The sequence below is a fragment of the Ursus arctos genome, unplaced genomic scaffold, assembly GCF_023065955.2.
Source record: "Ursus arctos isolate Adak ecotype North America unplaced genomic scaffold, UrsArc2.0 scaffold_8, whole genome shotgun sequence".
Lineage (NCBI taxonomy): Eukaryota > Metazoa > Chordata > Mammalia > Carnivora > Ursidae > Ursus > Ursus arctos.
Window position 1 is genome coordinate 12,194,180 of NW_026623100.1, and position 15,700 is coordinate 12,209,879.

General features: G+C 56.4%; 1 protein-coding gene across 2 annotated transcripts; it reads right to left on the bottom strand.

Annotated features, from left to right (window-relative positions):
- Positions 1 to 474: 474 nt before the first annotated feature.
- Positions 475 to 15,472, bottom strand: HAAO (3-hydroxyanthranilate 3,4-dioxygenase). Of its 2 annotated transcripts, XM_026487095.4 has the most exons (10): positions 15,199 to 15,472; positions 12,206 to 12,284; positions 7,334 to 7,417; positions 6,926 to 7,032; positions 3,744 to 3,833; positions 3,422 to 3,465; positions 3,008 to 3,153; positions 1,253 to 1,321; positions 1,001 to 1,083; positions 475 to 896 (listed from the first exon to the last, which is right to left on the bottom strand). In XM_026487095.4, the coding sequence occupies exons 1-10, from the start codon at positions 15,276 to 15,278 to the stop codon at positions 818 to 820; spliced, it is 861 nt and encodes a 286-aa protein (XP_026342880.1). In that variant the 5' UTR covers positions 15,279 to 15,472; the 3' UTR covers positions 475 to 817. The 2 variants fall into 2 exon arrangements, with proteins under 2 accessions (XP_026342880.1, XP_026342888.1); XM_026487103.4 differs by lacking the exon at positions 1,253 to 1,321 and having other exon boundaries at positions 15,199 to 15,376.
- Positions 15,473 to 15,700: the final 228 nt, after the last annotated feature.

Here is a 15,700-nt window from a genome sequence, read left to right on the forward strand (position 1 = left end):
TGGACACGGTGTCTGTACACAGCTGGGGGAGAAGGCACTGGCCCGCCGCCAAGCTCCTGATACCGCTTTGTGTATCGTGCTCTTCACGCGCTAACCCTGGTTCCTTCTGGGTGGTGGACCTTGTGTTTTTAAGTATTTTTGTTTTCTACAGTTAGTACACATCACTTGTTACTGGGGAGGAAAAAAACCCCACTGACGCTATTTTAAAAAGTCATATAAAAAGAATAAGTGGGAAAGACCAAGAGGCGGGGGGACAATACGAGCTGTGTCCCCACGACGAGCACAGGAGCCAGAATGAGCGGGCCACACACACAGTGAAGAGAGCCCCTTTACGAGCAGGGACACCCACTAACAGACCGTCCACACATCTACGTTCACCTGGTGCGCCCGACACACCAGACACACACGCACAGAGTCACAGGAGCACAGGCGATCTGCCATCGACGACAGCCCGCGTGCGTGCGGACATACAGGTGTTTGTCCACCAGGAAGCCTTTATTGAGGGCCCTTTGGGCGGCAGGCAAGGGCTGCGCTGAGCCTGTGGGCACAGAGGGATGGAGAGGCAGCCCGGCCTCAATCAAGGAGCAGACCGTGCAGGGCAGTGGGCAGAGGGCTGTCAGAGGAGAAGGGGTACCACCATCCCCGCAAGAGCCTGGCGTCTCTGCACAGAGGACAGCAGGAGGGTGGATGGCGATGCCCAGGGCCCAGCTCCGGTGACACGGAGTGGCTCAGCAGCGGTACACGCAGAAGCAGAGAGGGCAGGGGAGATGTGTGGGGCAGGGAGGTGCTGTGGCTGCTTCGGGGCGCACCGAGGGGATCAGCCCAGGGGCTTCTTGCGGGCGGGGTCCTGCGTCACAGCCAGCGCCACAGAGCCCCGCCCTCGCTCCCAAGTGTACCTGCGGAGACCCAGGTGGGCCGGGGTCAGACACGCGGCCCGGAGGATCCCAGGGGAAGGAGGGTGGTCCCAGAGCTTGGGGGCAAAGTCCTCCCGGGCACTCACGCGTTCCCAGCTGGAACCAGGAGGCTGTCATCGGGGGCCAGGCTCAGGTGCTGTTCCCCCATCGTCACCACAGAGGAGCCCTCCTGGGAAAGAGGAGCAGGACAATGGGAATGGAGGCGTGTCCAGGTGTCCCTGAGTCTCCCTGGCAAGGAGGCCCTGGGAGCCACTCCAGGCTCTGGGAGTCCAAGGCCCAGGAGCAGCCTGGTCCCCGCAGGCAGGAGGGTGTGCCACCCCGTCAGGGGCCCCACTTGCCAACTGCCACAGCCACACATCCACGTCCTGTCTTGGGCCCGCGCTGCTGCCTTGTCCATGGACGATCACCTGGCAGGAAGCGACATGGATCTTTCTCGTGCTTCTGCCCCACACAGGAGATGGCCTCGAACCTGGCCCCCGGACTCTAGGCCTGCAGCACCAGGCACAGCCTTATCCCCATGTGTGGAGCCAAGACCAGGACTTGGAGAGGAAGGCTGCCAGGCCGCAGGCCTCCCTGCTGCCTCCGTGATGAGCAGTGCTGCCTACCTGCGGTCCAGGACCGCGCCTGCCTGCCCTTCACACACACGCGCGCACACACACACACACACACACACACACACACACACACCGGATTCCTCTGCGGCCCAGCCCCACCACCGCTGACCCATGAAGGCATGACTGCCAGGAGCACACTCGGGACACATGACTCATGTGTACACAGCTTAGTGTGGACTCATGTATCGCACACAGTTCCCCAAAGAGTGCCCCCCTGCCTTCTTCCATGAGATTCTGGCCTGAGGAGGAGGAGGGAGATGGGAGGGGGTGAGCCTCTTGGACCTGCATCAGCTTGGCAGGTCCTGCTGGCCCAGAGTGGGACTCAGTAGATGTCCATTGGCATAAACTGAAGCAGGAGGGAGCAGGCGTGTGCACGAGGCAGAAGGCAGGACCATGAGGCCAGCTCAGTGCCAAACGCCATTGCCATGATGGGCTGGGAGGGGCTTTGTGGTGTGCGCCTGCTTGCAGGGCCCTGGTAAGCTCAGGTGCTCGCAGGCCAGACGTTTCAGGGCAGGTGTGTTCCCAGGGAGCATCCCTCCACCAGGGTGTCTGATTCAAACAGCAAGGGATGTGCCCGTGGCAAACTGTAAAGCACAAGCAGGCCCAAGCCTTGCACCTTGTACAGCCCAGGAGACCTGTCAGGACCTGGGCACTGCCTGCTACTCCTGTCATCCAGCCATGGTGCCTGCTGCCCTGCGGTCCCTGCCCTGGCTCCTGCTAACCTCAGCTGTCGCAGTGCCAGGCTATTTCAAGCCTCCATGCCTTTACCCATGCTTCTCCCTTACCTGGAATGCTCTCTCAGCCTCCCTTTCTTCCTTTTGCAAATTCCCATGTTTGATTTAAAATGCAGCTTACACGTGACCTCCTCCAGGAAGTCTTCCCTGACTTCCCTCCCAGCCTGGATTCCTCCTTCATTGTCCTATGGCTTCCTGAAGTTTCTCTACCAAATAACATACTATCTGATTGTGGTAATTGTTGATTAACTTATCTGTTTATCAGACCATACATTCTTTGAGGCAATGACTCTATCTTATTTTCCAGCCAAAGCCTGAAACATAAGAGGCATCCAATAAATGTTGAACGAAAGAAGGCCAGCTTTGTTTGGGTGGGTCTCTCTCTGTGCACCTTTCCACCTGACCCTCACCCCCAGGCACCTCTCTTCCTTCTGGCTCCCCAGGCTGAGACTGGCCAAAAGTTCAGGAATTCCTAGTAGAAGGATAACTCTAGACTCCGAGGAATCGGTCAGTGGATGGGGCAACCCCTACTCTGAAGGCAAAGAGAGACTGCTGGAGACCATGTAGACTCTTCTTCAGGCAAAGCTGTCACTCTCTGAGTCAGGGAGGAAACAGGAAGGCCTCTGTTTATGTCACAACCTCTGAAACTGTGTGTGTGTGTGTGTGTGTGTGCACGTGTGTGTGATTAGTTCCCATTTCTGAGGGCTGCTGGGTAGATGCCCTGGGTGGCCCAGGGCCTCATTACCTGTGTCTCATAGGTGTCCCCAAACAGGCTGAGGGGTGTGCCTGCCTGCAGCTGTCTGCGGTGGCCATCCAGCCAGGCCTCCAGGGACACGGGCTCCATGACAGATCGTGTGCTCAGGGGGAATGGCGGTTCCTGGAGCAGCTGGTCTGCGCCCACAGCATAGCTGTGTCAGCGGCCTCTGGCCCAGCCCACCCAGAGCCCCAGCAGGCCTAGTGGTCCAGCTCTGAATCACCAGGATGGGCTCTGGATCCAGCTCGAGCACCAAGCGGCCACGTGGGGGACACTTGGTGCCATTGTCTCGTACCTTGAGTACTGGGTGGGGTACTCAAAAGGAGACTGGTGCTCTAGGCCCAGACTCATTCTACTCTGCGAAAGCAGAGAGGGAGGGAGGAAGGTGGTTCTCAAGGGGCTCACCAGGGATGGGCTTTCCTGTTTTGTGTTGCTCAGAGCTGAAGAACCTGCAGGAAGAAACGGGGAGGAGGACGAGCGGCTAGTGTTCCTGAATGCGTGGCCAGGGAGAGACACACGCGCACACACACTCATGGGGTCCCTACACAACTCGATGTAGGTCTACCCTCCCCTCCCTTCCAGCCCGGGCCCTCCCACCCGGGGAGGGGCAGACATTCCCCCCACATCCCAGACGCGCTGGCTCCAGTGTGGGTGGGTCTGCCCCCCCCCCCCCAGCCAGAGCAGGGTCCTCAGAGAGCAAGGGCCAGGGGCTGGGCTGGGGGCTCACTCCTGGATGATGGGGGCCAACTGAGTGCCAAGGTCCTTGCAGTAGAACCACTTCTCGAACAGGACATCCGTGCTGTCCCCCACGTAGTACCTGCCAGAACAAAGGACAGGGAACCCAGCTCTCCACCTGGGTAGCCTCAGGGCGGCTCTGCTTGTGGAAGTCTGGAGCCTGGTAGCCCCGCAGAGCTGGCAGCTGCTTCACCCCGTTAGCACGACCTAGTGGCCAATGCTCACTCACGCACCCCTGGCTCTCCCAGAAGCACTGTGTGCCCCAAAATCGGGGGGAGGGGCTATGATCAACCCCATCTGCAAGTTCCCCAAACTTGACCATTTACAAAGTGGCTAGAACTCTGAAGCTCGGAGAAGCTGGGTAACTTGGCAGGGATTCCATAGCCTGTAAGTGGCGGGAGCAGGACGGACTCGAGACGGTCTTAGAAACACAGACAACATCAACAACGAGTGTCTTCATTTTCCCAGACAGGAAGCTGAGGCCAAGCCTGAATACAGGTGTGGATGCTCCGCCTGCCCGCTGCTAGTGGAGATCAGAGCGCAAGGAGCCCACGGAACCAACATGCAGAGGCTGCCCCCGGATGAGCTGTCCTGCTCCTTTAGGGGCCATGGATGCCTTTGAGAATCGGAGCAAAGGGCTGGGCCTCTTCTCCGGAGGAAAGTCCACGTGTGTGTGCACATAGCCTCTCCGAGACTCTCAGATGCCCAGGCAAGCCCCAGCCCGGCTCGGTGAGCTCCTGCGCCGGCAGATGCGGGCCGTGCGTCAGGGCCCTGGTGCGTGCAGCGCTTCTGTTGACGGAATGTCTAATCCTCAGGCTCAGCAACCAGGGCGAGGCCCGCTTTGTCCTTTTCAACTCCTCCCAAAAAAGAGAAGTGGTCCTGCTTATGGGACACGGTTTATAGACACAAGGCTCATCCTAAATTCTATCCTGAGATGGAGCTGGCCACCAGAAAGCTGCCTTCAGAGAGGCATTTGAATGCTGAGACCCTAGCTTTTTTTTTAATTAAAAGATTTTAGGGGTGCCTGGGTGTCTCAGCCGTTAAGCGTCTGCCTTCGGCTCAGGTCATGATTCCAGGGTCCTGGGATCGAGCCCCGCACTGGGCTCCCTGCTCGGCGGGAAGCCTGCTTCTCCCTCTCCCACTCCCCCTGCTTGTGTTCCCCGTCTCGATGTCTCTCTCTGTCAAACAAATAAATAAAATCTTAAAAAAAAAAGATTTTATTTTTTCATTTGAAAGAGTGAGAGAGAGCAAGCATGAGCAGGGGAGGAGCAGAGGGAGGACCAGACTCCCCACTGAGCAGGGACCCCGATGCAGGACTTGATCCTAGGACTCCGGGATCATGACCTGAGCTGAAGGCAGATGCTTAACCAACTGAGGCACCCAGGTGCCCAGTCCCTGGCTTTTATTAAAGGTCAAAAGCAGAGAAGGGCACCTGGTTGGCTCAGTCAGTAGAGCCTGGGACTCTTGATCTCGAGGTGGTGGGTTCGAGCCCCACATTGCGTGTAGAGATTACTTAAAGTCTTAAAAAAAAAAGTCAAAAGCAGCCAGATGAAATCTGTTACGGAATTTGCTGTAAAAATGTTATTGAGGACGGGGTGCCTGGGTGGCTCAGTCACCCGAGTCAACTGACTCTTGATTTTAGCTCAGGTCGTGATCTCAGGATGGTGAGAGAGCCCTGCATTTGGCTCCGTGCTCTGCGTGGAGTCTGTCTCTCTCCCTCTCCCTCTGCCCCTTCCTCCGCCCCTTCCTCCGCTCATGCGTGTGCAAGCTCATGCTCTCTCTCTCTCTAATACATAAATAAATAAAACTAAAAAAAATGTTATTGAGGACACTGTCCACTCTGTCACTAAAGGTTCATAAAGCCCCTTGTGAAAGATTTCTTTTGGAATTGAAGGCCAGACATCTGTTTCTACAACAGTAGGTTAGTATATCATTGTGTTTTTGAAAAGCATTGAGTAGTATAAGGAATGATCATGAGTTTTTTAAGTAAAAAAGCAAAATTCAACCCCATGCTTGCTAAGACTGCAATGCTGTAAGGAGTAGGTATGCACAGAAAAGAGGCAAGACAGAAGGTTAAGAGCTTTGTTAGGTTTAACTGGTAAGATGACAGGGTTTTTTGGTTTTCTCTTTATTATTGTTCATTTCATTTTATTGAGGTATCATTCACATTCCACAAGATTTTCCCTCTTCCTGACAAATAGTTTTAACTTTATTTGCTTTCTTTTACTCTTCCTGACTTCAAGACTGAACGTGTATGACTTTGCTGATTAGAAAAAGGGGAATCGTTAAAAAATAATCCATTGTAACAGGAGATGGGGGGCAAAGTATCCGGATCTCAGGAACTTGCTGAGAAATTTTAATTTTCTTAATTAAAAAAAATACAAAAAATAGTTTAGCTTTTGGAAAAATCTGTGTCCCTTGGAGCCACAGGCTGCCTCAGATAAGAAGTGGGTGACAGACTGGACCCCACTGGGAGCTCAGCTCTGGAAAGAGTGGCCGCCCCCCACCCCCCACCGGTGTTTGTCACCTCCTCGGTGCTGACTCACCCTCCTATCTAGACTGTCCTCATTTCCTATTTCTCTACAGTGCCAGCTCTGCTGCCTTCTAGCAATCTCAACCTCCCTGTGCCCAGTTATCTCATCTGCACAGTGGAGATGACAGCAGCGCCTGCCTCTCAGGGTCCCTGTGCAGGTGAGATGGGTAAGATACAGCGGGAGCGCCTCTCTGGTGTCCTAGCCAGTGTCCTATGCATGTCCGTGCTGGCTGTGGAATGAGGGGGGGGGCAGAAACAAGCTGAGGGCATCCTGGGGTCGGAGGCTGGGAGGAGCGGCAGTGGTCCTGGCTGCCCAGGGCCAGGAGGGGCTGACCTTGGCATCCCCCCACCCTCCCGACTCTCCGAACACTTTGGTGTGGAAAGTGCAGGTTTTGGTCCCAGCCAAAGGCCTTCAGGCGGAGTGGGCTCCCATGGAGTCACAGAGGACATCCCTCCTGACCCCCATCGTCAGATCCCCACCGCCGCCACCCTAATCTGTCCCCGTCAGCCAGCACACACAAGATCTGCATGCCTCCTACCCACCCCGTGGCCAGCAAGTGCTTCCCTGGGTCTATCCAGGGTCTTTCCTCTGCTGCTTGCCCCCTGCCTCTGCCCCAGACGCCCGGACAAGGCCCATTTACCTGAGCCCATCTAGCTCCGTTGTCAGCCGCCTCCGTTCAATGACCAGTCCCATGGTGTTGGCAAACCTCTGTGGAGAGTGGGGTACCCCAGCCGGCAGGAGGAATATCTGCAGGGGTGGAGACAAGGTGCCAGCAATCCCCTCCAGAGACCTGGGTGCCCGCAGAGTCCTGGCCTCCCCAGCCGGCCCACAGGGTCTAGCAGCTCCCCTCTCTGCTAGCCTCTAGCCCAGAAGCAGAAGAAATGTCAGGCCTGGCTGGATGGGCGGCTCACAGGAGGAAGTGCCCAAGGGCCAGGAAGGGAGGCAGGACAAGCCAGGGAGGACACACTCCAACCAAAGCCAGCATGAGCCGACCGTGGGTTCCTGCTCCTTGGTCCCTCCCCTCCCACGCCCTGGGGCCCAGGCTCACCTCTCCCTGCCGAATGGTCACAGCCCGGTGTTTCCCTTGCTCTAGGACTTGGAGAACCATGTCGCCCTCTAGCTGGTAAAACATCTGTGGGACAGGACGGCGGACAGGCTCAGCCCCTGCCCCCTCCCTCTTCCAGGTCCTTGGCCTGAGTTCTGACCCAGACACCTGAGCAACTTCCTGAAGGCCTTATGAGCAGTTCTGTCACTCGTACTCTGAGGCCCCAGTCTCTCCTGACACACGCTACAGACCGAAGTGCTGGGGACACACAGGATCACCCCTTGACACGTAAGAGATGACCAAAGTACCCAGGACGTCGCAATGGGTAGTTGGCGTGGGGGAGGGAGGCTGGCCGACATGCTCACTGGGGAATCCAGTGACCCCCTCAGTCAGGTAAGGAGAGGCGTCCCTGGGTCCCAGGGGCTGTGCGAGTACTCTCCGATACATTATCCGAAATCTTTACAACAGGGGCGCCTGGGTGGCCCAGTTGGTTAAGCAACGGCCTTCAGCTCAGGTCCTGATCCTGGAGTCCCAGCATCAAGTCCCGCATCAGGCTCCCTGCTCAGCAGGGAGTCTGCTTCTCCCTCTGACCCTCTCCCCTCTCACATTCTCTCTCACTCTCTCTCTCTCTCAAATAAATAAAATCTAAAAAGAAAAAGAAATCTTTACAACAGCCTCTAAAAATATTAGCCCCATTCTGTAGAAAGAAAAAAAAAATAACACCGAGCCTGAGTAGAGCAACTTGCCCAAGGTCACACGGTTAGTCCTGGAGCTGCACTTTGGACCCGAGTCTGTGAAGCTCGGGAGCCTGTGCTGGCTTCTCCGGCCCCTGTGAAGCTGGGCGGGGGCTGGACAGTGTCTGCTCAGACGCCTTTGGAGGTTGGCTGTGTAAATGTGGGCCCGGGGATGCTGGAATCAGGGAGGGTGGGGACTGAGGAAGGGGGCACTCACCTTCTGCTGTCTCCCTGGGGGTCCCTACTGTGCTTTTCCTAGTCCATCCTAAGCTCCTAAATAATGTCTTTAGTGAGATCACCCCACGGCCCTGGGAGGAGGAGGAGACACATTTTCCCTCCACCAGTCTCACACTGCGTGGGTGTGAAGAGCCCCAGCCAAACAGCTGAAGAGTTGTTATTAATAGTAATTATTACTATCATGTAAGGAGTTAGAGGTTCTGGTCACAGTATCTACTAAGGGAAATCCAGCCAAGCTCAGGGAACCTAGGGAAACGTGGCTCTGCAGTCGGCCAGAGGGGCAAGCTGACGAAACCCCTGCGAAGGGCAGTCTGGCAATGGGCAGGAAGGACCCGCACGGCTCATACCCCCGTGGGGCAGCCTTAGGGGCTTCTAAGGATGCGGGACCTTCAGTGCTGCAACCAGGAAAGTCCAGGGTGAACCGGGACATTTGGCCACCTGACACTGTTGACGAAGCATTTCTGTCTCTAGGAAGGTGGCTGCAGCAAAGCAGAGACAAGCAGAGATGCCCCTGCCCCCTGGTGTGCATTCGCTGCTGTTTGGCCACAGTGCATCACGGTTAAGAGCAGAGATTCCAGTGTCACCTGGCCCTCAGCTCGGCCAGGTCCTTGAGTGCCCTTGGTCAATTCACTTAGTCTTTCTGTGCCTCCATTTCCTCCTCGATAAATTGCCAGGATCTACTCAGAACGTTGCTGTGAGGTCTGCCCGGGATGCTGTGCACCCATGTACCTGGTACATGGTCAGCACCCAATAAACCTCTAGCTGTTAATACTAGTGAGGGCAGGAGTAGCAACGGTAATGCCAATAACAGGGGAAATGCCACTACTTTATGACAGAGTCAGAATGCAGAACGTTCTATAGCTATTGAAAATGATGTTTTTGAGTAACTTCATAAAATGGGAAAACGGGAAATACTAAATTTATGTGAAAGCAGATTCAAAACCGCCCTTGGCAGGATTCTAATTATGCAGGGTTACGTGTATAAAAGCAGACAGTGTTCACAGGGGGTCTCATGAGTGGTGGTGTTATGAACGAGGTATACATTTGTCTTTTCTTTATTTTGCATGTTTTCTACAATAAGCAAAGCTTACTTTTATTATTTTAAAAAACCCAGGCAGGGGGTGCCTGGGTGGCTCAGTCGTTAAGCATCTGCCTTAGGCTCAGGGCATGATCCTGGAGTCCTGGGATCGAGCCCCACGTCAGGCTCTTCCACTGGGAGCCTGCTTCTTCCTCTCCCACTCCCCCTGCCTGTGTTCCCTCTCTCGCTGGCTATTTTTCTCTCTGTCAAACAAATAAATAAATTCTTTTAAAAAATAAAAAAATAAAAATAAAAAACCCAAGCGGGTGCCTGGGTGGCTCAGTTGATTAAGCATCTGCCTTTGGCTTAGGTCGTGATCCGGAGTCCCGGGATCGAGCCTCTTACTGGGCTCCCTGCTCAGCAGGGAGTCTGCTTCTTCCTCCGCCCCTCACCACGCTTGTGCCTTCTCTCTCTCTCAAATAAATAAATAAAATCTTAAAAAAAAAAAAACCCAGGCAAGTTATTTTAAACAAAAAACCCATTAGGTTCTTTTAGGGAGCAATTCTGTGATAACTGTGCCCCACCCCACTAGTCCTGAGAAAGCCATCTGTGTTGGGGGGATGGAAGAGGGTCCTTCTATGGATGGAGGGCGAGGAGGAAGGGCCTGGCGAGTTCGAAGGAGGGGACCATAGCCTTAGGCCCTGCAAATATCAGGGACAGCTGGGATGGAAGTAGCATCTGGAGTGATGGTCTGGTCAGATTCAAGCCCTTTCTAGGCAGGCTACAAGGTGTCAGCAGCCCTCAAACAAAAACAGGGAAAGGAAGTGATATCTTGCCTGTGCCCAGAGGCCTTCCCTGTGATGAGGGACAGGCCCAGCCTGGAGCAGAGGTGCAGGTCCTGAACAGCAGAAAATTCCCAACAGTCATGGGCAGTCCAAAAGGAATTATGTTCCATTTGGACGTACATGATGTTTGGGGCCTGGGGCCACAAGACGAACTGCACCAGTTGAGGCGGATGTTAAATCGAATCTGGCCTCCAAGGCCTTACAGGGGCTGCGGCTGGTCCAGAGAGCCAGTGTCTATTATGCCCCTTCCCTGCCCGGGCTCTGTGCACATGCACGCTCTGTACATACTGAATCCTCCCCCAGGCAGGGGCCAGTGTCCCTGATGGCACGGTAGTAAGAGGCAGACGCTTCAGCCCTGGTCTGGCTGACTCCCAGCCCAGGTGCCCTTGCATCTGTGCACACCAAGAGGAGTCAGGTAAATGGAATATGTGTGGGTGCTGAAGCTGGGCAACCCGAAGAGCTGTTGCAGAAGCCTGAGCTCAGCAGGACGACGATTTGGCTCAGTGATGCCTTTCCTCTGACCAGGGAGGAGCCTGGACAGCTCCTACAGCACAGCCTGGGGAAGGACAGGGGGCACAGAGAGAATGCTGACCCTCAGCTCTGTGGCTTCCCAGGGCCTCTGGCTGCAACTCTCCCCAACCCCAGGATGAGAACAAGCTGCCACAAACCCACTTCGAGCTGAATTCCTCCCAGCCACCTGAGTGTCCCACCTGAGAGGGGCCACCTACTCAGGCCAGCCCTCCTCATCTGTCAGCCACTCAGCTGAGTCTCTGCTTGGCCTGGGCCCCTCAGGGGACACCCATCCACACCACCAGAGCAGCTTGGGGAGACCCAAAAGTGGGGTGTGGGGCAGAGGCGGTCGGGGCCAAGGGAAGGAAAGAGGGAGTGAGACGGGAAAGGTGGGCACTGACACCAGGGTTAACAGGGTGGAAGCCTCTGGAAGGCAAGTGGAGGGGCCTAAGGCTGACTGAAGCAAGCAGAGAAACCGGCAACCGGTCTAGTCTACAGCACGGCATGGTAGCCGCTCCCAGCTGAACCCCGTCTTCTCTCTGCAGCTTGGATATTCCTGCTGATTTTTGCCATAGAGGAAAACGGTCTCCCCTGAGGTGCGGTGAGAAGTGGGTGTCTGGGAGAGGTGAGGGGTTAGCTGGCCTGCTCTGTGAGGCTGCTCCCTGCTGGCCCGGGGTCCTCACTCTCCTGCCCGCCCCCCACCACTAGGTGCTCTGTAAATATTTGTTGAGTGTGATTCTCCTGTGCTCCCTCCAGTCCCTGGCTGTGGCTGAGAGGCCAGGGGTGGGGGTGGAGGCTGGTGACCAAGCTGGATTCTGGACCTTGAACCCCTGCGTCAGGCCCAGACCCCCCACGATGACCGGTGTCGGTTCCCTATACTGATCTTTTGTCACCAGAGATCCTCAAAGCTGGAAACCCACCTGTGTCCCTCCTTCAGGGGGCCCATCTTTTTCTTTTTAATTCTACTTTTGTTTATTTACCTTGCAGTACGTAGGTAGTACAGAAACAGTTCAAAATTCAAGGAACAAAAGGGTATTCAATGCAAATCCCCCCCCCAAGCCCCTAGGAACTCATGTGTCTTAGGCCCTCTAGATAAGGAAGGGGCCTCCCAGCCCCAACCCTTTCCAGAGAACTCAGCTCCTGGGACCAGACTGGAGCACCCTGGTCCCTGTCAGCATTTGGGTCTCATTTGGGAGGTCTTACATATTCAGATTTGAAGGGGAGGGGACCAGGGCCTCACACCTGGCACATGGATGGCCAAGGGGTGATGCCCAGCAGCTCAAGCCACCCTCTCAAACCCACAAAGCCTGGGCTCTTTCCTGGGGCTCCCGCAGCAGAGCTGGAGGACGGAGCTGTCACTGTGCGCCCACAACTTGCAGGCAGCCGTTCTGCCCTGGGATTTCAGTATCGCCCCCTTCATCCATCAGTCACCTGACCCCCCCCCCCCATCCTGTCCACAGGCTCTGGCTCTTGCTTGGGAAGCGTCCCCCTCCTCCACGGCTATTAAAGAAGAGGGCAGTAGCAGGCCTACCTCCTCACCCTCCTCGATGTGGTAGTCCTTCCTGATGTTGGGGCCCCCGACGAACATGACTTTGAGCTGCTTCTGGTGCCTGTAATCGACAAGCGGGAAGAGGTCCTGAACCAGCTCGTGGGACAGGACAGGAGGGGTACAGGGGCCCGTGGGTACACCTGGGAGAGGTGACAGGGCTGTTTCTGTATCATTGTCCCTACAGTCTTGACAGGTTTCCCCCCATCTCAGTATGGCTGTGCGCATCCAAGTGTGTGTGTGTGTGTGTGTGTGTGTGTGTGTGTGTCTGAGACTATACGTGTACCTCCGTCTTTCTGTATCTGTGTCTCAGTGAATGTGTGTGTGTGTCCTCAATATCGTCTGAGCTAGTAGTGGGGAGCAGTGTGGTCATGGGTCTACACTTCCTCAGCCAGGATCCCTGGCCTTGCTCAAGATCTCCAGTTACAGGACAGCACACTGCAGGCACCACTTCCTGGGGCTGGGGGCAGTGGTGGGGTGAAATGACCTTTAACCCCCTCTCTCCAAGCCGACTATGAGACTCACTGCTCCCCGAAAACTGCTGGCTTGAAGCTGTGAGACACTCGGGGAAGGAAGTGGAGGGGAAAGCTGGATGCAGAGACCTGGAGACTGGAAGTGATGGGGGTCCCAGTGGCGTGAGAGTGGGAGTCATCTGGGGGAGCAATGGCGAGAAGGTGGAACTAGGTGACCACAGGCTTCAAGAGCTCAGCCAAGGAGTTTCGTCTTGGCCTGAAGGGTGCCAGGGAGCCTAGGAAAGGTCTGTGGTCTTGTTTGTTTGTTCTTTTGTTTAAGTTTTATTTAAGTAATCTCTACACCCAACATGGGGCTGGAACTTATGACCCCGAGATCAAGGGTCACGACGTGCTCTTCCAGCTGAGCCAGCCAGGTGCCTCAAAAAGTGTTTTTTTAAATCAACCTTCTTAGGGTATAATTTAGGTACATATGGAAAGCTCTTGAATAAGCCCACTCAAGAACTATTTCCACTCATCAGCCAGATCATGTCCCTCCTCTGCTCACCCCCATGCAGTTTCATATGACCCCCCTCACCCCCAAATTCATATGTTGAAGTCCTACCCCCAGGACCTCAGAATGTGACTCAATTTGGAAATAGGGTCATTGCAGATATAACTGATTAAGCCACAGTGAGGTCACACTGGAGTAGGCTGGGCCCTTAATCCTTATTAAAAGGGGAAATTTAGAGGCGCCTAGGTGGCTCAGTCAGTAAGTGTCTGCCTTTGACTCAGGTCATGATCCTGGGGTCCTAGGATGGGGCCCCGAGTCGGGCTCCCTGCTCAATGGGGAGTCTGCTTCTCCCTCTCCCTCTGCCCACTGCCACCCTGCCCCCGGCCGCTTGTGTTCTCTCTTTCACTTTCTCTCTCTCAAATAAATAAATAAAATCCTTTTTTTTTTTTTTTTTAAAGGGGGGGAAGTTTAGACACAGACACACTGACAGGGAGAGTGCCCTGTGAAGATGAGGACAGAGATCGGGGTGATGCAGCAGAAGCCAAGGAAGGGAAAGATGGCTGCCAAGCCATCAGGAGCTAGGAGAGGCCTGGGGCAGACTCTCTGACAGCCCCAGCCAACACAGGGTGGGGGGCCACAGCTCTGTTGCACCCCGTGGCCGTTATGCTGGCCTGCCTCCACCCCTTGTCTGTTTGTATGTATTGGCCGCCTCCTCTCCCCGAATGTCAGAGCCCCAGGTGACTGTGTTTTCTGCTGCATCTCCAGTGCCCAGAACAGTGCCTGGCACGTACTGAGTGCTCAGTGAACGCCTGCTGAACGAATAAAGGCAGGGCCTGCATTTTGTGACTGTTAATACTGGGGCTGAGCCAGAGGCCCGGTGGGGGTAGCTGGGGGAGGGAGGCAGCACACTGCCCAGGCTGGAGGTGACAAGGGTGGCCCTAGAGCAGTGGCCAAAGGGCTGGAGAGGAACAGAGGGATGTGAGACACTGTGGGGACACCCTGGGGCACCGAGAACCAGCTGCACAGGGATGAAGTGGAGGAAAGGGGTGAGGGCCACGACACTGGTAGAAGACACGAGGCTCTGGGGTGGGGGTGGGGGGGCTGTGAGCCGGTGGCAGTGCTACACAGTGACCCAGAGTGTGGACTTGGGAGTCAAGCTCTTCCATGGGCTGGAGTCTGGATCGGGGCCCATACTAGCTGTGGGACACTGGGAGAGTGACTTATTAGAATCCCACCTCAAGGAGCTAGTGTGAGGACTAGGTGAGTGGCTGTAACAATACTGAGCACGGCTTCTGGCTTGTCAAGGTGTGCGAATGCAGCTGTGTGGTTTGGGGTGCTGGGCATTGGGGATGCTCTGCAGACCTGGCAGTGTGAGCCAGAGCTGGGAAGCACACCAGGCCCGGCCAGGGGGCAGAGGGGAGGGGGGAGGTGAAGGGGCCTTGGGGGAGGGCCCAGGTCTGCTGGAGAAACTGCGGCCAACCCCTGGCCCTGCTGGGTGTTGTGAACAGAGTTGGCCAGGGACGGTCTGGTGGGATGTATGCGGCCTGCAAGGAGGGGCCCCGGGAGAGCACTAAATCAAGATCCTCCTACAGGAGCTGATCGTCCGACTTCACCCTCTGGCTGCTGGTTCTAGTGCAATTCTGGGGCATCCTAAAAACTACCCTCCCTTAACTTCTAAGAGTCACCAGGGAGTTGGAGAGCTATCTCTAAGCCCTGGGGACAGGGCGGTGACCTGCCACCTGCATCTCTCCTAGTCTCAGTCACCCAGCCATCTTCCGAAGTCAAGGTCACAATCTCGAGGGCAGAGCCATCAGAAAGAGGAACAGAAGAGGGTGGTGGAACCCGGAACAGCCTGCCCGCCCCGTCCCCCGCCGAAGGCACAGGAGGATGGTGGGCCCTTTATGCAGGCTCCTGGGTCAAGGAGCTGGGGCTGGAGGGTGAGGGATGAGGGGTGCTGACGGGGGCGGGGAGGTGGGGACAAAGGGCAGGAGGAGGGCGGCGTGCCTGGGACTCACAGGAGCTTGTTGCAGACCGGGGGCAGGAAGGAGGCCCGGTTCTCCTCCACCCAAGTCTTCACCCTCACGGGACGCGCCATGGCCGCCCGGGAGCCGGCTCTGGAGCCGGATGCCCCGGCGGGTGTCCGAGGGGTGCGGCTCCGCCCAGCCGCCCATTGGCCGCCTCGCGAATCGGCGACCCCGGGGCCAAAGGGCGGGACAACCCCCCACGCCGCCCCCACCGCCGGGGCAATGGCGGGGCTGCGGGCTTCGACGTAGCCCTTCCCGGACTTTGGTCCCGGGCCCGCCCGCCCCTGCACAGCCGGAGGGCCTCCGCGCGGAGGAGGCGGGGCGCCGGGTGGGAGCGCCCCTGCTTTTCGCCGGGGTCGGGCTCAGCCCCCCCTCACGTGCTGGGGCTCCCCGCGAACGTGCGCGGTCCCCTGTCCCCAGACTTTGCGCCTGGACCCCGGGGAGGCCCCCGAAGACAGACTGCGATGGGAGGAAGGCGGGTGTGGAAATCCGA